This window comes from Tachysurus fulvidraco, chromosome 19 (assembly GCF_022655615.1).
Source record: "Tachysurus fulvidraco isolate hzauxx_2018 chromosome 19, HZAU_PFXX_2.0, whole genome shotgun sequence".
Taxonomy (NCBI): Eukaryota; Metazoa; Chordata; class Actinopteri; order Siluriformes; family Bagridae; genus Tachysurus; species Tachysurus fulvidraco.
The window spans coordinates 5,169,747-5,193,520 of NC_062536.1; the positions used below are offsets into that span (position 1 = coordinate 5,169,747).

The 23,774-nt window shown below is 41.2% G+C and overlaps 2 protein-coding genes across 2 annotated transcripts; one reads left to right on the top strand and one right to left on the bottom strand.

Annotated features, from left to right (window-relative positions):
• Window positions 1-1,934: 1,934 nt before the first annotated feature.
• On the top strand, window positions 1,935-8,392 carry mrps18a (mitochondrial ribosomal protein S18A). The gene is made up of 6 exons (XM_027151100.2): window positions 1,935-2,172; window positions 4,516-4,547; window positions 4,641-4,745; window positions 5,809-5,932; window positions 6,569-6,644; window positions 7,865-8,392. Exons 1-6 carry the CDS (start codon window positions 2,028-2,030, stop codon window positions 8,007-8,009), a joined length of 627 nt encoding a protein of 208 aa, XP_027006901.1. The 5' UTR covers window positions 1,935-2,027; the 3' UTR covers window positions 8,010-8,392.
• Window positions 8,393-8,483: 91 nt separating this feature from the next.
• rsph9 (radial spoke head component 9) lies at window positions 8,484-16,568 on the bottom strand. The gene is made up of 5 exons (XM_027151089.2): window positions 16,200-16,568; window positions 14,339-14,507; window positions 13,891-14,020; window positions 13,438-13,584; window positions 8,484-8,742 (listed from the first exon to the last, which is right to left on the bottom strand). Exons 1-5 carry the CDS (start codon window positions 16,421-16,423, stop codon window positions 8,582-8,584), a joined length of 831 nt encoding a protein of 276 aa, XP_027006890.2. The 5' UTR covers window positions 16,424-16,568; the 3' UTR covers window positions 8,484-8,581.
• Window positions 16,569-23,774: the final 7,206 nt, after the last annotated feature.

Below are 23,774 nucleotides of genomic sequence, written 5' to 3' on the forward strand. Positions count from 1 at the left end.
TTATAATCATTAGTATAATCAAGAGGCTCTCAGCCATATAAAGGGATAGAGATAGTGACAATAGTTGATTCTAGAATTTTTCACATTATAATAAGGTGAAATCTTTGTTGGCCACTAAAGGAAAAAATGTGCTTTTACTCTGTTACTTGGGGATTTTTTTTTAAGTATACTTAATTTTTTTCCCCACTTAATTCTACTTTAGGGGGAGCACGGTGGCTTAGTGGTTAGCACGTTCACCTCACACCTCCGGGGTTGGGGGTTCGATTCCCACCTCCGCCTGTGTGTGGAGTTTGCATGTTCTCCCCGTGCCTCAGGGGTTTCCCCCGGGTACTCTGGTTTCCTCTCCCGGTCCAAATACATGCATGATAGGTTGATTGGCATCTCTGGAAAAATTGTCCGTAGTGTGTGAGTGTGTGAGTGAATGAGAGTGTGTATGTGCCCTGCGATGGGTTGGCACTCCGTCCAGGGTGTATCCTGCCTCGATGCCCGATGACGCCTGAGATAGGCACAGGCTCCCCCTGACCCGACATAGTTCGGATAAGCGGTAGAAAATGAATGAATAATTCTACTTTTTACACACTACAAAAAAACTTAAAAAAAAAATAAAAATAAAAATAGGCAGTTATTTATAATCAATCAAACAGTTCAAACCACAAAAACACAGCAAGGTAAATAATAGCTATTGCAAAAAAAAATTCTGTTGTTAAATACATTAAGTATTTGTGTAGCCTATCATTTGTTTTCATGTGATGTCACAAAATATTCATATTATACTTTATAGATGATAATCAACTCCGCATAGCTATATGCTGGACTGATCTTCAATATAAAATGTGCAACTTAACTGGACCACTCTCTCACTCACTCATTTTCGACCGCTTATCCGAACTACCTCGGGTCACAGGGAGCCTGTGCATATCTCAGGCGTCTTCGGGCATCAAGGCCGGATACACTCTGGATGGAGTGCCAACCCAGAGCACACACACACTCACGCAATCACACACTACGGACAATGCCAATCAACCTACCATGCATGTCTTTGGACCGGGGGAGGAAACCGGAGTACCCGGGGGGAACCCCCGAGGCACGGGGAGAACATGCAAACTCCACACACACAAGGCGGAGGCGGGAATCGAACCCCCGGATCCCCGAGGTGTGAGGCGAACGTGCTAACCACTAAGTGGACCATTTTAATAATAATACTATAAACTTGTTAATAATATTGTCAGACACAAACGCTTTATGCCTCGAGCTCACATCATGTTGATAAAACACATGTGGGTTGTTACTTGAGGTGAATGGTTGGGATGTTCTTATGGGCATTTAATGTCATGTTTTACAAACTGGGAAGATTGCATGATAGGCATTTAGCTAGGGAAATAAATGGCTGTGTATGTTGCATTGTGGGTGATTGAGTAGACTGCAGTAATCATCACTGATAATTAAAGGGCTCATTTTACATTACTAATTAATATCAGTGTGATATTTAAAGTGTAGTCTATGTGATTTCACTTTTATAACTATTATTTGTTTAGATTTTTTAGAGTAGTATTAAAATTTTTAATCTGAGCTTAGATTAGCAGTCACGTGACTACAACATGGTTTGAAAAGGAATTTTACTCGTTTCTTTGTGAGCCAATAGTTACAAAGAAAAGGAAACGCAAATATGAAATGAATAAAATTGATTAAATACTTTAGTAGGTAGGAAATTAATATGACAACGAAATGGCTAGTTTTACATACATAAAGTCAAGTCTAAGAAAAACAGAATGGTATAATGGAATAAAATAAACAAACAAACAAATAAAATTAAATAATAAATAAATTAAGTAATTAAGTAAATTTGATTAAAATAATAAAATAAAATAAAATAAATTACATTAAATTAAATTAATAAATACAGCCCTTGTATAAAAATGTGTTGTACACAGCATGTTTGGAGCCAGTAGGCGATAATTCACGTAAACGACACGCCTCTGTGCGAGGAAGCGGAATTGCACAAGCCGGAAGTGAAGGTGGTGAGCAACATGGCGGCGCTGTGTGTAATGAAGTCTGTAAGGACAGCGCTCAGTGCAGTGCACTGCGTTATTAACAACAGTTTAACACCGCGGTTATTAAATGCACCCCAGTTGTCGTTTTTTGGCTGCACATCGAGTCGTGGTATCCGGCAAGGTAAATTTTATTTAGCCTGTCCTTTTAGCCTGTTCAGTTAGCCTGTCCTGTTAGCTAGCCGGTCCTGTTCTGTTAGCCTGTCCAGTCCAGTTAGCCTGTCCAGTCCAGTTAGCCTGTCCAGTCCAGTTAGCCTGTCCAGTAAGCCTGTCCTGTCTTGTTAGCCTTTCTAATTAGCCTTTCTAATTAGCCTTTCTAATTAGCCTGTCTAGTTAGCCTGTCTAGTTAGTCTGTTCGGTTTGTAGTCTGTCCGTTAGCCTGACCAGTTCTGTTAGCCTGTTCAGTTAGCCTGTCATGTTAGCCTGTCCGGTTAGCTAGCCTGTCCTGTTAGCCTGACCTGTCCAGTTAGCCTGTACGGTTAGCCTGTCCTGTCCAGTTAGCCTGTACAGTTAGCCTGTCCTGTACAGTTAGCCTGTCCTGTTAGCCTGTCCTGTTAGCCTGTCCTGTTAGCCTGTCCTGTTAGCCTGTCCTGTTAGCCTGTCCTGTTATGTTAGCCTGTCCTGTAAGCCTGTTCAGTTGGCCTGTCCTGTTAGCTAGCCTGTCTTGTAAGCCTGTCCAGTTAGCCTGTCCTGTCCAGTTAGCCTGTCCTGTCCAGTTAGCCTGTCCTGTCCTGTTAGCCTGTCCTGTTAGCCTGTCCTGTTAGCTAGCATGTTCAGTTAGCCTGTCCTATTAGTTGGCCTGTCCAGTTCTGCTAGCCTGTCCAGTTAGCTAGCCTGTCTGTTAGCCTGTCCACTTAGCCTGTCCTGTTTTGTTACCTGTTCTGTTAGCTAGCATGTCCAGTTAGCCAGTTCCGTTAGCCTGTCCAGTTCCGTTAGCCTGTCCAGTTCTGTTAGCCTGTCCAGTTAGCCTGTCCGGTTAGATTGTCCAGTTAGATAGCCTGTCAGATGTCAGACTGAATCTCATGCAACACATAAGTTTATATCCTGTGTGTGTTCTACGATAAAGAGTTGAGTGTTTAGTGTGTTCACTTTTCTGTAATCTGGAGTGTGTGATGTTTACATGGCAAATTTAAACAGGATTAATTATATAATTAAATGTTTGTAGAAAATGGATGGAAATTCACCATCAAATCTGCTGCTATTGTTACGCACCGGTTTCCACTCACACACTGCATGTCATGGTTAGGTTCAGATTAATCCTGTACATGAATCAGGACACAGTCTAATTATCCCTGTGCTTCTCAAGGCCAGTATATGAGTACGTTGTGCACCACTGATTCAGTCTCGTGTGTTCAAACACATTCTTTTTGTCTCGCCACTAAAGGATTTGAAAAGTATTGCACACTTTTCTTGTTTTTAAGTTTAAAGATCCGCTTACTGTGTGTCCAAATTGACAATAGTTGCATTTTAACGTCAAATAAAAAAAAAATTAAATTAAATTGGGAGTAACAGGGGAGGCACGGGGCTTAGTGGTTAGCACGTTCGCCTCACACCTCCAGGGTTGGGGTTTCGATTCCCGCCTCCGCCTTGTGTGTGTGGAGTTTGCATGTTCTCCCCGTGCCTCGGGGGTTTCCTCCGGGTACTCCGGTTTCCTCCACGGTCCAAAGACATGCATGGTAGGTTGATTGGCATCTCTGGAAAATTGTCCGTAGTGTGTGTGTGTGTGTGTGTGTGTGTGAGAGTGAATGAGAGTGTGTGTGCCCTGTGATGGGTTGGCACTCCGTTCAGGGTGTATCCTGCCTCGATGCCCGATGACGCCTGAGATAGGCACAGGCTCCCAGTGACCCAAGGTAGTTCGGATAAGTGGTAGAAAATGAATGAATGAATGAGTGAATAAATGAATGAATGGGAGTAACAGGAACATCATGCTTTTTTTTTTTTAACGCTTGATAGTTATAAACTCCACCACATCCCGAGTGTGATAGAATGACATGATGCAGCAGGGAACACTGATGTTTCACAGCTCTGCTCATTTAGTCCAGTTTCCTCAGGTAAACATGCCAGTAAAAGAAGAAACCTTTCATTGTACCGATTTCCTTTTTTCACTTATCCCAGCTTCTGGATGTTGAGGTCAGAGCACAGGGGCAGCTATGATGCAGCATCTCTGGATTAGAGAGGGTTATGGGGCAGTTTGTTAGTGCTGAGGCTTTATCTACAGCCTCATTCATGATCAGCAACTCGGAGCCTTAACCATTTGAACCAGCAGTGATGGCACGATAAGTGTGAATCACCACAACCTGTTTTCATATAATATAAACATTTTACTGATCTTAGTGTTGGGGATTGAGCTCCAGCACTGCCAAGCCTCCACTGTTAATTTCTTCACCCTCAAATAATTGTCAAATAAAGGCTCCTGCTTTAATAGAAATCTGACACACTAAATTTCAGTTATGTTTTCTTTCCCCAGTGGTGGAAAAGCAAGAGGGGAAAACTACAGTGGTAAGTCTTGGAACACGTGATTTATTTTTTACATTAACTGTTAGTTCATGTTCACACTGGTATGTGTGTGTGTGTGTGTTTGTTTTTCTGTAGATTGAGGGTCTAACAGTGGCAGCGCCCGAGACCCCACAACCTCCGAATCCAGCTGCTAAGTGTCCGATTTACCGCTGGAACCTTCAGAACAAGTACACATACACAGTAAGTGTTAGGAGTTGTGATTTAAAGCGGAGACACTCACTGTGTAAACACACTTTCACACCCATTTCCAATCACAGCCTTTATGTAAATTGATGGATGTTTTTTTTTTTCTGTAATAAAATGTGAACACGGCTCTAACATGGACTCTGTAGTGTTGCTCACACTGTGGAGCCAGTAGCTTTTTTTTGTCTGTATATATATATTCTCTCTTTCTCTCTCTCTCTCTCTCACTCTCTCTCACACATTCTCTCTCTCTCTCTCTCTCTCTCTCTGTCTTTCACTCTCTCTCTCACTCTCTCTTTCACTCTCTCACACATTCACACTCTCTCTCTCTCTGTCTCTCTCTCTCGCTCTTTCACTTTCTCTAATGCACTCATACACTCTCTCTGTCCCTCTTTCTCACACTCTCTCTTTCTCCCTCTCCCTCTCTCTCTCTCGGTCTCTCTCTCTCTCTCTCTCTCTCTCTCTATCTCGCTCTCTTTCTCACTCTCTCCCTCTCTCTCTCCCGCTTTTTCTCTCTCTCACTCTTTCACTCTGTTACTCTCTCTTTCTCTTTCTCTCTTGGTCTTTCAATCTCTCTCACTCTCTCACTCCCTCTCTCTCTCCCTCTTTTTCTCTTTCTCTCTCTCTCTCTCTCTCTCTCTGACTCTTTCCTTCATTCTCTCTTTCTATTCTTCCTATTGCCTTTTGTCACTTCTTCTCTCTGACTATTGTCTACTTGTCTCTCTGACTCTTTTATCCCCCTCTCGCTCATGATCGTGGTCACAGTTTTCTACATTATACACTACATTTCTAACCCATTGTCTTGAGCGAACTTGACATCTTGAAATTGCTCAAAAAAAAAAAAGAGCTACAGTAAAAATCATTTAGCTCTGTTTTCCATGTTAATTAGCTCATTCATTTTTAGCAAGTTTAGAATTTTCTTAGAAAATGAAAAAAACGTAGTGTCTGTACAGGATCCATATCTGTGATGTGTAACACTGTTGTACTCCGTCACATCACTTCGCTGTTGTATCGTCTTTCTTCTGATTAATGAGCTCTTCTCTAATTTCTCACTCCACAGGACGTTTTATTACTGAGTCAGTTCATTCGTTCTGATGGAGGGATGTTGCCGAGACGTGTCACCGGCCTTTGTGCTCAGGAACACCGCAAGATCACCGTGTGTGTGCAGATGGCCCACCGTGCAGGTGTGTAACGTTACTGGCTTCATGGTGTTGGGTACACAGTGTCAGGAAATGTTGTTTTGGCATGTTATTGCATCATGGGATGTCTCTCTCTCACACACACACACACAAACACATGCACACACACACACACACATTTCCTTCAGGATTTCATAGTTCTTTTTTTATTAATTGTGAAAACTACTTAAATTGGTGAAACTACAAACACAGGATTCTTCTTTTAATCTCCTAGCAGTGAAGACACGTCTGTATGTACTAATGTTGTGATGACGATACACGACACGTCTCGCCGGAAAAATCGCAATCTCCTCTGTACAATATCACAATTAAAATGCATGTATACATTGGACCTCTCATCAGATACAGTTTTGTGACCGAGTATATTGAAAGTTTAGTCTATAGGTATGACATGAAACAACACTGCAGCATGTCATTGATCATGTCTGTGTCCCATCACTTGATTCCCTGTGAATGAGTTGTTACTGTAGACGTCAACAGCGAGCGCATTAATATAAACAATCCGCTCTGTTATAGACTATTCTGACCAAACAGAATCAAGAATCATCAGCGCTGTGATATAAAACCACAACAGCTTATGCCACGCTTCTCAACTATCTTCCCTCTTTCTCACTGCCTCAGGTCTCCTGCCAGATCACAGACCACGTCTTCCTGAGGGCCACATACCAAAGCCCAAGCCCAACCCACCACTTAACAGGTGTGTTCTTCCTGGTCTCCACCCTAATGTGCTTTCAGCTACAGGAGCATTAGTGAGATCAGACCCTGATGTTGGAGTGTGTCTGTGGGGATTAGTGATCATTCAGCTACAGGAGCATTAGTGAGATCAGACACAGGTGTTGGAGTGTGTCTGTGGGGATTAGTGACCATTCAGCTACAGGAGCGTTAGTGAGATCAGACACTGATGTTGGAGTGTGTCTGTGGGGATTAGTGATCGTTCAGCTACAGGAGCATTAGTGAGATCAGACACTGATGTTGGAGTGTGTCTGTGGGGATTAGTGATCATTCAGCGACAGGAGCATTAGTGAGATCAGACACAGGTGTTGGAGTGTGTCTGTGGGGATTAGTGATCATTCAGCTACAGGAGCATTAGTGAGATCAGACACTGGTGTTGGAGTGTGTCTGTGGGGATTAGTGATCGTTCAGCTACAGGAGCATTAGTGAGATCAGACACTGGTGTTGGAGTGTGTCTGTGGGGATTAGTGACCATTCAGCTACAGGAGCATTAGTGAGATCAGACAGGTGTTGGAGTGTGTCTGTGGGGATTAGTGATCATTCAGCTACAGGAGCATTAGTGAGATCAGACAGTGGTGTTGGAGTGTGTCTGTGGGGATTAGTGATCATTCAGCTACAGGAGCATTAGTGAGATCAGACACTGGTGTTGGAGTGTGTCTGTGGGGATTAGTGATCATTCAGCTACAGGAGCATTAGTGAGATCAGACACTGATGGTGTAAGAGTCAATTGTGTGACATATTTGGTCAAAAAAGTACTCAAAATGCTAACCTGGCGGGACAACGTATTTTTTGGCTCATCCCAAAGGTGTTCAGTAGGGTTGAGTCAGAGTCAGGGCTCAGTGCAGGACACCCCAGTTCTTCCACTCCAACATTAACACACCATGTCTTCATGGAGCTCAGGGGCTTTGTGTACAAGGACATCGTCCTGCTGGAACAGTGTCTCTGTCTCTTAGTTTGTGCAGAAAATTCACACACAGATATTCTATGCTGGTGAAACAGACATGGAAGAGATGCTATTGCATGTGAAGAACCATAGCAGATAAAAATTAACTTTTTATTCTAAAGATGCAAATGATTATTTATTTTTTTAATAATCTGGCATGCATGCAGTTCACGGTTTAGAATGCAAAACTGTGATAAACCTTGTTATTGTCAATCTGATGTGTGTTTTTTTTCTTTTTCAAGGTACCTGACTCGTTACTCTGTGAAATCAGTGAAGCCCATCTATAGGAAAGGAATGAAGTGGTGTAAGAGTCGTATGCCCGTGGGACATCCGGCCCTCAAGGACAACATCAGATATAGCCCTAAGCCGCTCTACACAAAGCACTGACGCGTTTTCAGACACAACATTGATGGAGTCAGTGTAATCAGGACAGCTGGAAGCTACAGAGATCTGCACAGTGATAATTACTGTTTTTTTCTCACGGGCATGACATGCTTGCTGCTTTTGATGCACTGTGAGCTGTTTGTTCACATTATGATGTAACAGAATTGATTGAAAAGCCTTGAGAACTGAATCCCCCACCCCCCCCACCCCAAAAAAGGAAAAAAAAAACTGCTGTGGAAATGAATGCATCATACATGACTTTCTCTTTTTCCTTTTAACAGCCTCACACTCACCTCAGTTACTGTCACAGATCCTGTGTTCTTTGGAAGCTTGCCCTCGCTTCCCGAACTAAAAACGCTCCAAATAAATATGTTTTATTTACTGCACTGAAACAGCCTCAGGGTGTGTGAGTGAAGGGGTGTGTGTATATGGTAATGGGTGGGAAGTTCGACTGACAAGATAGTTTAAGACACTTCCTCAGGTTCAATGACGTTTATGTTTTTAGTACATTTACAAGAAAGCTTATGACACTGTTAATGTGTTTACAGGAATGAGTTAATCGTTCACTTTAATCTCTACATCATGACCGGTAGGTCCAGGTTCTTGAGGCCGTCTCCCACGTAGATGTAACCGTGTTCCGGGGTTGCGGGTATGTGGAAGAAGGTCAAGCCGAGCCACAGCAGACTCCTGATAACGCAGACTCTGCTGCCATGTTCGAACTGTAAACTCCATGATCCTGTGAACAGAACACAGAACCAGGGCTACTTTCATATTTACTCACATTTCATTTCACAGGCACTTAAAACATATTATGTCATTTAACGGGAATAAACCATAATTACAAATCCACAGAAATGTTCGGTGTCGTAACTGTTGAGCGAAAGTAAGACCTACCACCAGTTTCTGGGAAACTGCAGAAACTTATACAGTATCAGGAACTCATGTCATGTGCAATTTTGATGACTTCTTATCCCATAATACACTGCTTCGTTTGGAGCAGACAGTTTAAAGCACTAGCACAGTGATACAACGTCAGGAGGTAAATTCTAAAGTAAAAACAATGAAGGATCAAAATTCTTGGTCGACTATGTATGTACATGATACGATTAATTCTAATCCATTTCTTTCTCCAGCAGAGAAACGGACCTGAGTGAGATCGACACGTGAGAAATAAGCTCACGTAAGCTTTTTTTTTCCAACTGTAAATACCAACAAATCCATTGTGCATGGAATTTGTTCTTATCTTGTGTAACTGATCTCTCATTATGCATCCGTCCTTTCTCGGGAATGAATAAATATATAAATGAGGGTCTGTATGATGACAAAAATGGCATCTTGATGGCTCATAAAAGAGAGATAGCTAATAAAAGAAAATGGAAAGTAATCAAATAGAGGAAGCAAAAGTGGAAAGCTTTGTCAGGTTTGATGTGAATACAGTATTATATACAGTCTTATTTTTTTGTGTGCTTGTACGGTACACCGGCTCCCCCGGTGGTCCAGCTGCAGGGTCCCGCTCTCTCATTGAGCCTGGGTTCCATTCCCGGTCACGGCGCTATAACCCAGACACTGAAAAGTTAACTCTCAGATAAAAATTTGAGGGTTGCGTCAGGAAGGGCATCTGGTGAAAACCTGAGCCAAATCTAATACGCGGACCACGTGATCCGCTGTGGCGACCCGAACAGGGAGCAGCCGAAAGATTAATTAGAAAGAAATGAAAAAAAAGTACACAGGCTCTGGCTGAAGTATTGCCTGAGTAAGCCTTAAAATCCACAGACATAAATGCCTTGTAGATGACAGAGATCAATGGAGAATGGCCAGACTGCTTCGCAACAGTCAGACAACTCAGAAATCCATTCTGTATTATTGTGGTGAGCAGAAAAGTATCTCAGAATGCACATCAAACCTTGAGGGTGATAAGCTACAGCAGCGGAAGATAGTGACTAACGTGACGTGACATACGGCTAAGTACGGTGACCCATACTCAGAATTTGTTCTCTGCATTTAACCCATCCAAAGTGCACACACACAGCAGTGAAACACACACACAGCAGTGAACACACACACACACACAGCAGTGAACACACACACAGCAGTGAACACACACACACACAGCAGTGAACACACACACACACACACACAGCAGTGAACACACACCCGGAACAGTGGGCAGCCATTTATGCTGCGGCGCACGGGGAGCAGTTGGGGGGTTCGGTGCCTTGCTCAAGGGCACCTCAGTTGGGGGAACCACGTTGGGGTCCACTTTCTGGCACAGACTCACCAAAACAAGACTGGAATAACACAACCTGGATTTTCTGCTGAGGCACACAGGCTCAGAAATTGGCAAACAGGCTCACCAATAACTCGAACCTACGGTATTGTGTCATCGGACCACGCTGGCCTAAATGGTGTAATGTTGCGGAATGTTTTCTCGGCACACATTGGGCCTGTTAATACCAATCAGTCACCACTTAAATGCCACAGACTATTCCAGTATTGTTGTTGACCATTTGCTTCCTTCATGTCATTTATCTTCTAATGATGTCTTCCGGCATGATAAAGCAGCATGTGTTTCATGAACATAACAAGTGTCCTTCAGTGTGATTTGAATCCAGTAGAACATCTTAGGGATGGAGTAGAAACAGGACCATAGGGGCAACATGCAACAGAATCTGAAAGGAATATTTTTCTTACACCTTGTGGACTCCAAACCACAAAGAATCGAGATTTAGATTGTTTTGAGAGCAAAGTCGAAGCAAGTGCTCAGTTTGTGTACGTTTCCCCATGTACCAGGGTCAACTGAGGGTCAAAATCTCCTGATAATAAAGTTCAGTTGGCTTTTATGTGGTAAAAAAAAAAAACTAGGAGAAGTTAAGAACATGATGCTCCTGGATAGTGTGGGGAAATGGGAAGGCATCCAGATGAACCCATTCACATTAAGAGCATGTTTTTGTCTGTATGGGAGCTGTAAGAAATGTTTGGGCTTCTTAAGAAGTAAGAGCAGAGACAGTTTTGAGGCATGAGTAAAAGAGAAAGCATGTAAGAGTTTGAGCAAATGATTTATCAAGCCAAGGCCAAGTGTCAGGGCCACTTACAGTGCATACTGTGCAATGATCCCGACTGTTTAATACATCCAAAGACTTGCTGAAAAGAATTCTTTAAATATTTAATTACTTACTTACTTTTTAAGTAATCCTATATCATAATGGAAGGCATTCAGATTCGCTTTTTGTAGTTTTTGCCATTTTCTGTCTCTGGGTGGTGACTGGAACACATGAGATTGTGGAGTAAAAATGTAGCTAGACATCACCGTAGCAACCCATAATGGCTAGAATCAGCCCTGTCGTGTTGAGTGATGGGGCTCTAAATGCACTAAGATGTAGATTTCTAATAAATAGATTTCCCCACCATGAATTAAAGCCATGTTTCTGTCTATTTCAAGGACGACCAGACATACTGTACTGTACTTTACAGATTCCATCTGTCTAAGGAATAGGAACGAGACCTACCGAGGACTGAGAAGACGCTCAGTTAATGCAAAGTCATTCAGACCGGATCTTATTTCTATGCTCATCTACAGTGTATGCAGTCACCAGCTATGAAACTAAACCAAACTATGACTTGTAGTAGTTCTCCTTAAAATGAAATCACAGGAATATTTATTTTTTTTTCTTCATAGTCGTCTTCTTGTTCGTGGTTGTGTCAAAAAATTCATGGGAAAGAGCGACAGAGCTATCACTCACCCATAAGTGTAACCTCTTACGAGAAGTAAAAATGAACAGAAGAACAGAGAACAATGGAATCACAGTTCACAGTACTGTGCCTCCGTTGTGCCTCGAGTCAGCCGGTTACCAATTTGCATCACTCAATAGATGGAAGATTTCCAGCCACACAGACCAGACATAGACGTATTTACACCATTATCACATTTCACTTCCCCGTTCGTGCCATTTGACTGTCAGCATCATCATTTGAATCGCAAGCAGGATCATCATTCGACCCGTTTTTATTATGTGGAAGTTATATGTACTGGATACCAATTTGTTTAAGTTGGACGGAATTACTCAATCCTCAGATATTGTTTTTCTGTGATTCGTCAAGAGATGTCAAGAATGTCGAGGACTGTGTAACGTCATGGGCTGTAAAGTTAAGATGGTTTGCTGTGGTATCTGACACTAGGATGTTAGCAGCAGATCCTTCAAAACACATATAGTGAAGAGAGGTGAAGGCACCGCAGATTGTTTCAACACATCCCACAGATTTTCTAACATATTGAGACCTGGGGAATTCAGAGGCCAGGGCAACATCTTGAACTCTTTCTCATGTTCCACAAACTATTCCTGACATCAGACCTCATTTATCAAGCTTTTATTAAAGTCAACAAAAGCCAAACGGGATTAAAAAAAAATTCAGCTGGATTTACAAAAGTTTCACAAAAGCTGATTATCACATACGGATTATTACATACTGTGTGTTCGTCTGCCATAAAGCACGTCCCTTACACTGCTCGTTTGCATTTAGTGACGCCCACAAAACTCCATAAAAGGTCACATTGAACCAGCTGGGACAATGAAATGAGCTACAATGGTAAAGCCTGAAGCACAGAAAAGCATTCATTCATTCATTCATTCATTCATTCATTCATTTTCTACCGCTTATCCGAACTTCTCGGGTCACGGGGAGCCTGTGCCTATCTCAGGCGTCATCGAGCAACGAGGCAGGATACACCCTGGACGGAGTGCCAACCCATCGCAGGGCACACACACACACTCCCATTCACTCACACACTCACACACTCTGGACATTTTTCCAGAGATGCCAATCAACCTACCATGCATGTCTTTGGACCAGGGGAGGAAACCGGAGTACCCGGAGGAAACCCCCGAGGCATGGGGAGAACATGCAAACTCCACACACACACACACAAGGCAGAGGCGGGAATCGAACCCCCAACCCTGGAGGTGTGAGGCGAACGTGCTAACCACTAAGCCACCGTTCCCCCTCAATAAATATTTAATAGTATATAACATTAATAATTAGCAAGCACTAAATATTCTTTCAGCTGAGGCATGTGTTACAGTTTGCACAGCCTATCATGCTTTAAGCATGTCGTAATAAAGTTGCAGTAACCCACACGAATCATATGATTAAACGTCGATCATGCTCTTTGGATTTCTTATTAATACACCCAGGCGCACGAGCAGGTCCCGAATGTTTTTTTTCCCGAATGGACAGGATTATCACAGGTATGTAAAAGAGCCATGAGAGTACACACTCTCCACATACTGTAGCCTCTAATATATCCCAGACCTTGAGTCATGCAACTGTTATGAAATAATCGACAGTATGTTTATATCAGTGTTAGAGATAATTAACATTATGTTTTGGCTCATATATAGATATATATACACCCCCCCATTCGTAAAAGATTTACCTTTGGGAATGTCATCACTTAGAGGATCCAGGAAGTCAATGGAAGGGTTAAGATCAGCCATTTGTAAAATGGATTTCTTCTTCAGGTTCTTGGGTTCAGTGAAGTGTAAATAATTGTTTAACTTGGTTATCTCTGTAGGGCTTAGGCCTAGGGATAGAATACAGAAAACTCTATGAAGGATTATTCACTTTAGTTTAATTATAATTTCTGCATAGTACATATACGTATGTACATAACCATAAGGGATGAAGTATTATTCGCAGGAATATAACACACAGTACCACAAGTTGAGAAACAGTTCATTTTCTCCTTGAAAAATCTCTTCCACTAAACCATGAAGAGAGAGCTGAGTCACAGCCCAGACTAATACTCACAGACAGCTGCAGCTTATCTCCAAAAGTAAACACGGATCCACACACACACACAAGACAGAAAGTTACGCAGTAACCTTACCCTCAAAGCTGCGGTTAGTCTGAACAGTGCCATGAGGACTCTTAACGTATGCGCCTCGTGGCACAAAGGCCACCTCTTTATCGATGGTAGACACAGCCACGGCTAGCCGTTTCTCTTCACTCACTTTCACCTACAGAACAGAAACGCAGCATCGATGCAGCATGATAATGACCATGAATGTTATTTAAAAGTGCCTTGTACTGTAGATCTTATTTCAGTCCTGAATCTAAACATCTCATTTATCACAGATTTATGTTTACTCCATGTTAACCGAAACTTCTTTGCAGACACCAGCTTTACAGATTACATCATTCATTTTGTTTCCTACTTACTTGGTGGAAACTACTGAAAAATACTAAAGTGAAAATATTAAGCCATCTTCTCTCTGGTTGTTATTACCAGGCCACAATCCTGTCTAGTAACTGTCCCAAGCATTTCTCTGGCTCACCATGACTTCCTCCTCCACAGCATCTTCTCCCTCTCCCCGGTGCTGTACTTCAGTGTGCTCGTATATGTGAGCCGGATCGCCGGTAAAACGTCCCGTAGCCACCACAGCCACCTCCTCTGCCAGGGCCTCGGTGGCATGAGGAAGCAAGTGCCAATTCATGCAATTAAAACTAGATGAGAAATAAAGGTAAAAGTGAACAAATCTTCTAACATGTATATCTACAGCAAGATATATACATGAGGGCGGTTTACATATAAACTACCAGTCAAAAGTTTAGATAAATGTAAGTAGTGACATTTCATTTCATTAAGATCCGATTCTGAATCCAAACATTATTTCAACATTAACATTGTCTTATTTCAGAGAACTTAATGTCTTTATTACTATTCTAAATCTGTCAAATCTAGTAAACAGGTGTCAAACGTTTGACTGCTATCACATGGACATTAACATTATAATATATTCATGCTTCATCATTTTTCATAATTACTTTTGTGTGCATTTCTCTGTACAGAGCCTTAAAAATGTTTTTTATATGCTAAATATTTTATTGTGAAACAAACAAACAAATAAGCAAATAAGCAAAGAAAGAAAGAAAGAAAGAACAGAACAGAACACCGAAATATTACTTTACAAAGCAACATTACATCCATACATACATACATTTTTTGTTTCAATAATTAATTTTTATATTGTTTCTGTAGAAAGTTATTATAATATTATAATAAATGATACATTTATTAAAATAAACAAACAAACAAACAAATAAATAAATAAACAAATAAATAAAATATTTTTTGGAGGTATCATATAAAAAGCTATTTGTATACGTCTAAAACACTGAAGACAAATCCAGTAAATATATATATAAAAATATATATATATATATATATATATATATATATATATATAAATATATATATATTCAATTTAGGGCAAAAGGTTTGAAAGCATGTTCGTCATCAGTACGTGCTTATTGAATGTTCCTGATTTATTCTTCCTTTACTGTTATAAACCCCTGACCCGTCTCACCCTGGACACAATCTCTTTGAGGCAGTCCCCTCTGGCAGAAGGCTGCGGTCTATAAAAACTAAACCTTCACGCCACAAAAACAGTTTCTTTTCATCATCAACTGGCCTAATCAACAACATCCAGGACTCAGCATGGTCTGTTATTCACCACCTTGGACATTAATAAACTGCCCCACCACTGCTCAGATACATTACATTAATGTTCACATATCTGACTGTTATAATGCACCTTCCTTCCTCACACTGGTCCACTATTCTACATCCTGCACTAATGTACAGTTCATGTTTTCTTTCAGTTGTGATATATGTAGCAGTTCTAATTTGCACTGGCCATTTTGCACATCCTGCATTAGTGCATCATCATCATCATCATCATCATCATCATCATCATCATTATTATTATTATTATTATTATTATTGTCGTTGTTGTTATTATCATTATCATCATCATCATCATCATCATCATCATTATTGTTATAATAATAAAAATAATAAAAATGATTATTATTATTATTATTATTATTATTATTATTATTATTATTATACCTGATTCTGATTCTGATTCTGATAATAAGCTCCACTAAACAATAAAGGCTTTCCACTGGTTCCACTAATTCTATTTTTAATCTTATTTTATTTTTCATTGCATTGTTTTCTATTCTAATAAAACACACACTCTCTCTCTCTCTCTCACACACACACACACACACACACACACACACACACACACACACACACACACACACACACACAGTTGTCACATGATGCATAAACCTGCATGAACATGTGCACAGGTGTTTATTAAAGTAACAGGTGAATGTACTTCTTACCTGTATAAGTACTTTTTGTCCTTCATTTCATCTTCTCCGACCCCTTGAGCAATGAAATAATCATGTTTAATTCCCAGGATCTTTCCCCAGAACAGGACTTTGTTAAATTTGTAATTTCTCTTCACAATGAGCAGAGATGTGTGTAGAGCTGCCTTGTGCTCGGTGCTCAGGGCCAGCCCGTTCCCACACATCAAATCCAATGACATCAGAGACCTGGAGTCCATCTCTGTTACCTGATACACACGCTTACGTACAATGATCAATATATTGTGAAGCCGTTACGCTATATTGTAACGCTAGTTTGGATGGAGCCTTCTATCCGTGATCGCGTGCTCGGTTGCTACGGTAAACAAACTTCCTGGATACCTGTTGCCGTGGCAACACGAACCGCCTGTGCACGCGCGTGTAGTCATGGCAGAGCATGTTTACGATTTAACAGATTTATTTGACAAGAGAGAAAATAAGAGTGTCATGTAATGTCATGTAGCCTAAAATCCGTGCATATGTTATTATACTGTATTTCTCGCTTTCCAGTTTTCTTACTACGACCTGTGTGCACACTGCATACATATAATACTTGTTTACTTAAACATGTATTTGTAATCTATAAACTTTTATGAATCAGCAGAGAGATTAAACTATAATATATATGCAATGTTAAAATAAACAGGACAGAGATGAAACTTTGGCAGATAGTGTATGGCAACAAGTATGTGGGAAGCAGACCATCACTCACAGTATGTATACTGATGTATACACTGAACAAAATTATAAACACATCATGAGCTGAACTCAAAGATCTAAGACTTTTTCTATGTTCATTCATTCATTCATTTATTCATTCATTTTCTACCGCTTATCCGAACTTCTCGGGTCACCGGGAGCCTGTGCCTATCTCAGGCGTCATCGGGCATCGAGGCAGGATACACCCTGGACGGAGTGCCAACCCATCACAGGGCACACACACACACACTCATTCACTCACACACTACGGACAATTTTCCAGAGATGCTAATCAACCTACCATGCATGTCTTTGGACTGGGGGAGGAAACCGGAGTACCCGGAGGAAACCCCCGAGGCACGGGGAGAACATGCAAACTCCACACACACAAGGCAGAGGCGGAGGCAGGAATCGAACCCCCAACCCTGGAGGTTTGAGGCGAACATGCTAACCACCAAGCCACCGTGACCCCCTACACAAAAGCCTATTTCTCTCAAATATTGTTCATAAATCTGTATAAATCTACGTTAGTGAGTGAGCAGTTCTTCTTTGCCTAAATAATCCACCCACCTCACAGGTGTGGCAGATCATGATGCTGATTATTGCACAGGTTTGCCTTAGGCTGGCCACAATAAAAGGCCACTCTAAAATGTGCAGTTTTTATCACACAGCACAATGCCACAGATGTCTCGTTTTGAGGGAGCGTGCAATTGGCATGCTGACTGCAGAAATGTCCACCAGAGCTGTTGCCTGGGAATTGAATGTTCATTTTTCTACCAAACGCCATCTCTAAAGGCATTTTGGAGAATTTGGCAGTACATTTCAATTTTTTTGCCAAATGTTGTGAATGTAAATGTAAATGTAAATCACTAATCCCCACAGCCACATTCCAACATCTGGTGGAAAGCCTTCACAGAAAAAAACGGTGGAGCTTATTATAACAGCAAACACACAGGGAATAAATCTGTAATGTGAGGTCTTCAAGTGTATGTCACATATAAACATTGAAATAAAATACCTGTGCACTTGGTAAGAGAAACCAGCCTGAGCACATCAACTCAATTACAACAACATTCATTCATTCATTCATTCATTTACTACCGCTTATAAGAACTTCTCGGGTCATGGGGAGCCTGTATCTCAGGCATCATCGGGCATCAAGGCAGGATACACCCTGGACAGAGTGCCAACCCATCGCAGGGCACACACACACACACACACACACACACACACACACACACACACACACACACACACACACACACACACACACACACACTCTCATTCACTCACACACACTCACACACTATGGACAATTTTCCAGAGATGCCAATCAACCTACCATGCATGTCTTTGGACCGGTGGGAGGCAACCGGAGTACCCGGAGGAAACCCCCAAGGCACGGGGAGAACATGCAAAATCCACACACACAAGGCGGATGCGGGAATCGAACCCTCAACCCCCAACTAAATGTAGGTCTAAAACATTTGGTAACACCATTTGGCTTAGTGGTTAGCACATTTTCCAGGTTTGAGGGTCTAATTCCTGTCTTTGCCCTGTGTGTGTGTGTGTGTGTGTGTGTGTGTGTGTGTGTGTGTGTGTGTGTGTGTGTGTGTGTGTGTGTGTGTGTGTGTGTGTGTGTGGAATGTGTGCCTGTACTTCCCTGATGTTTAATCGGGGTTCTCTGGTGTCCTCCTCAAGTCTATATACACGTGTTTTGGGCTGATTGACATCTCTAATTGTCCATGGTGTATGAATGTGCTTTGTAATGGGTTGGCCCCCTGTGGTGTCTCCTGTATTGTGCCTCATGTCCCCCAAGAGATTCTGTGTGGGGAAAAAGGCTATAGAAGATGGACAGATGGATGGATGGATGGATGGATGGATGGATGGATGGATGGATGGATGAATGGATGGATGTTTTAGTAGTAGCGTGAATTCAGAGATTTCTATTACTAAGCTCTTGCAGTGGAGCCTTCACTTTTGTTTTGTGTCATGTTATTCACTGAGGAGAGGCAAGGCAGTGCAGGGTATGATTGTGTGGCAGTGCTGGGAATATGGACCAACATCTTTTTAATACTTTTTTTCAGTTCAGTGTCCTTAACAGATGGATGACCCAAGCAAAATGTTGCATTATAACACTATCATGAGAACAGAACTGGTCTTCGATCCTACTATTTAATGAATTTGCCGTTATATCTTTACTGTATGACAATTCAAGTTACCATATATATATATATATATATATATATATATATATATATATATATATATATATATATATATATATATATATATATATATTCTTTTTAAACAATAGTAAAAAGACAGATTTGTGTCAGCATTTATTTATTAGATTTTTTTGTGTAATGGACTCAAAAGAAATGTGTGCTGACAGGAAATATACTGTATGGAGTTGTGAAAAACAGATGGAATATCTTTAGCCTAGATGTAATTAAACTCTACAAATCTTCGGAGGATTGTGTTAGTTCATATTTCCGGGGCCAAAAGTAAGCTGTTATTAACAAGATTAGTAAAAAACAGAGCATTTAATCCTAACCCTTAGCAGAAGATTATTGCAAATCTGTGAAACGCACAAATGGCACAAGGCATTAGATGTTGTCTTTCCCATGAATACAGGCATCGCAGAGGAGGTCGGGTCTGACACAGATAAGGTACATGCATATTATCTGCGTGCGGCTTAAAACCGATTCCGCCAAATTAATAAAAATTCATTCAAGTTGGCTTGACCAGTCATGTACACACGAAACAATCCATTTTAAGCTGCTTATTCACAGTATAATACTCCTTAATAAATCCGGGCATTTATGCCATATTTTTAAAAAGTAAAACCTATTTAAGCTTTCAGTGAGCTAGAGGAAGTTTTTCTATTGTCCCTTAAAAAATCGTACGACTTAGAACATAAACATTTACGAATCTTACGAATAGCAGGATCTAATTAAAGTTTCGTAAGTGTTTCCTGCAAAGCCTTTAGTCTACCGTACCTCAGCCCTCAGAGGTTCTGCTAGAGCCCGAGAGGTTATGTTACAAGTTACTGCTTGTAAACGATGTACAAATCTTTGGAGAGTTTTATTAGATCATGCTGTCCTGCAGGGCTCCCGACGTCCAGTACACCACTGAGCTGAACCGTAAACCTGGGAAACTTCATTAAATAACATAAATGATTTGGTTAATAGGCTAATCTGAGAAGTTCTAATAAATTTTAGAGTAAAATAAAGTGTTATACAGCACACAGGGGAGTGTCAAATAAAGCTGAGCCTTCTTACCGCGCCTGTAAAGTTTAGCATTTTTAATGGCACCTTTTCACCCGTGTTCACCGTTGCTTCTACACAATCTGAGAGGACTTGAAGCGAATTATACTCATTTCGCGTTTTATATGTGCAGGAATATATCTGGATTTAATACATTTGCTCTGAGAAAATGAGGGTGAGCCAAATACTGATTGGTTGCACGCACCATGTACATGGAAGCAGAAGGCAGTAAATCTCGCCTCGTCATGTGTCTGTGGTTTATTTGAAATTCTAGAGGAAAATCACTGGCTTGTGTTTGATGCATGCTGCTCCACCCCAAATGGGTTATTGTTTTGGCATTATATACTAGCACACTGGATTTAAACCAGTCATACAGACTATCAGCTTTGTGTATAATGCCTATGTTTAGGGATACAAGACTCGCTCACCTCTTTCTGCTTAGACCTTCTGTTTCAGAGAACCATATGGTTTTGTATTTGATGACAACGAATGCCTGAAATGTTCAACCCAGACATAATGTACTGTAGATGTATGCAGTTCTCGTGTTTTCTAACAATACAGCTTAAACAAATCTATTTTAAACGATTAATGCAATACATTTTATACCAACACTAATGATCTTAAAACATTCACATTTTTTTGTATTGTATTTTATTCCATTCCTCAGGAAGATCTAACACCAGACTGTAGGACATTAGTTCCGACCTCACGAGACCACAACCTCACAGATTTGTTCCGAAACGCTGATTTAAACTCTTCTCAATGTTGCTTTTTATCACACAGTAAAATTTCATAGCATACCTAAATGTGGTTATGCAAAACATATGCGCTCAAGCTGGATAGTCAGCAGCTCTGTGAGTTAGTGAGGCTTTCTGTTTAGCTGTAGTTGTTCTTATTGTTCAGAGAAGTGTGATTACACACCATTTTATATTGAAGAGGTGGGATTTGTTTTCGAATTGCTGCTGTCTTCGTGCTATGTTTGTTGGTTGGTTGGTTCGTAGGTCGATGGGTTGGGTTGCTTTTTCACTAAAAGTGACCCACTCCACAGTTTGTTTGAATTCGGGCTTAGGCATCCTCGGTCTGGTCTCAGTCTGATAGTTTTGGTGTGGTGCTGAGCATCTGGCTCGTTTGGAGCGCTTTAATACAAATATACATATTCAAACGCTCCAAACGAGCCAGATGTGAAACCGCTAACCCTGACCCTGTCCTCTCTGATTAGGTGCTACTGTAAATCATTTAATAACCTGAAACATAGCTCGAGTAATATGCATCTGAATACATGACTAAATGATTACTTTGTGACTTCATTTTATTCACCCATCCACAGCTAGAAGCAGTGAGGGGAGATTGTATCATTCCCTTTAGGAAAAGTGTATTTGGCCAAACCGCTGCCACTGAGTGGAACCTTACCCTTATAAACTGCTGTCAACATTAGCGTAGTTTTTGACCTGCTCTTGTTGCCCCCTGATGGTTTTTTTGTTTATTGTATGTGTACGTGTTTATGTATTTGTCTGATGTTTGTTTGATTGCTGGCGTCTTCTGTTTCTGATGTACATCATAGCTAATACTTAGTACTTTTATTAAATGTATTGTAGTTTTATTCTTATTTCAATATGTACTTTTATTTACTTTTATCTTTTTTAGGGTGACTATTACCATCTGTCTGGGGACTACATGTGAAAAATAGCCATCTGGCTAACTCTGGCATATCGACAGAAATGCATTTCAGCACTATGTTGCTATAGTAGCTCTGCTGTGGGATCATCATTGAGCCTTGTGTGCCCATGACTGTCATTGACCCTGAACACACAACAAATCCTGGAGATGCTCTGACCGTCATCTAGACAGCACAATGTAGCCCATGTCAATGTCCCTGAGATCCTCCCACATGCTGTTGCCCATTCTTTCTACTTCCATCACATCAACATCAGGAACTGCATGTTCACCTGTCACTGGTTTTAATATTAATGGTTTGCTTCCTACCTGGAAGGACGCTCATATCAGGTAACATGTAGGGAGTGACATCTGCTCCATGCAGACTCTCCACTGGTGTCCCACAGGGCTCAGTACTTGGTCCTCGTCTTTTCTCCCTGTATACTCATTCTCTTGGGGAAGTTATTTCATCACATGGGTTCTCTTACCACTGCTATGCTGATGATACACAACTTATCTTCTCTTTCCCACCCTCAGATGCCACAGCTTCTGATCGGATCTCAGCATGTCTGGCAGAAATTTCATCATGGATGACTGCTCATCAGTTAAAGCTCAATCCTAGCAAAACTGAACTGCTGTTCATCCCAGGTGATTCATCCCCAGGTCATGATCTTGCTATATCCTTGCACAACGATCTGATCTCCCCTTCAGCCACAGCTTGCATCCTTGGGGTAACCATGGACAATCAACTGTCCTTTTCCTCTCATGTTGCTAATGTGACTCGCTCATGTCGGTTTCTTCTCTACAACATTAGAAGGATTCGGCCATTTTTGTCCACACAGACTGCTCAGGTACTTGTTCAGTCTCTTGTCATTTCTAGACTGGATTACTGCAACGCACTGCTGGCAGGTCTACTTATGAACGCAATCCGTCCTCTGCAAACGATCCAAAATGCAGCTGCACGGCTTGTTTTCAATCTGCCAAGGTTCTCCATACCACCTTGCTGCTGCGATCCCTCCACTGGCTTCCGGTAGCTGCACGTATCCGATTCAAAACACTAATGCTGGCCTACAAAGCCAAAAATGGACCAGCTCCCTCTTACCTCAAAGCCCTCATCACTCCTCGCACTGCACCCCACACCCTCCGATCTACCAGCACTGCTCGACTGGTTCCACCATCTCTCAGGGTAAGAGGCAAGTATACTACAAGACTCTTCTCTGTTCTGACACCAAGGTGGTGGAATGAACTTACCCTAGAGGTCCGGACAGCTGAGTCACTGGCTATTTTCAAGCCGCGGTTGAAGACCTACTTATTCAGGAAACACTTCAACTAACACTTCTTTCCTTATCTTCTTTCCTAAATTGACACTTTTTCATTGTAACTTTGAACAAATGTTTTAAACTCATGGTATCTTAAGTATGTAACCTAGTGAGCAGCATTAATGTATTCAATGTTAGAGATTTAAGCACTTATGTACGTCGCTCTGGATAAGGGCGTTTGCCAAATGCTGTAAATGTAAATGTAAATATTATGGCTGTGACATGGTGGGATTTACATATACTGTACTATCTTTTTGACTGCATAGTGAATTTCATACTTCAACCAAAAAAAAAAAAAAATGCTTTCCTAGTCAGTAATGTTCATAAGTGAGACAGTTTAGTTGTGGATGTGAGGTCTGTTGCCCCTGCATGATGAAACATAGGCTTGAGGAGACATCTTATTGTGTGAGAGAGAGAAAGTAAGAGAAAGAACACACTTTAACAATATGCAGACTCATATATCATGGCTAAAAGAGTACCAAAAAAGGAAGTGAAGACATCAGCATTTTTTTCCTAATACACTATAGTTTTTTGACTTCAAGACAAAAAATGCAGAAAATAAACGCATGCCAAACAGAAATACCAAAACAATGAAACTCTTGTTCTACAGC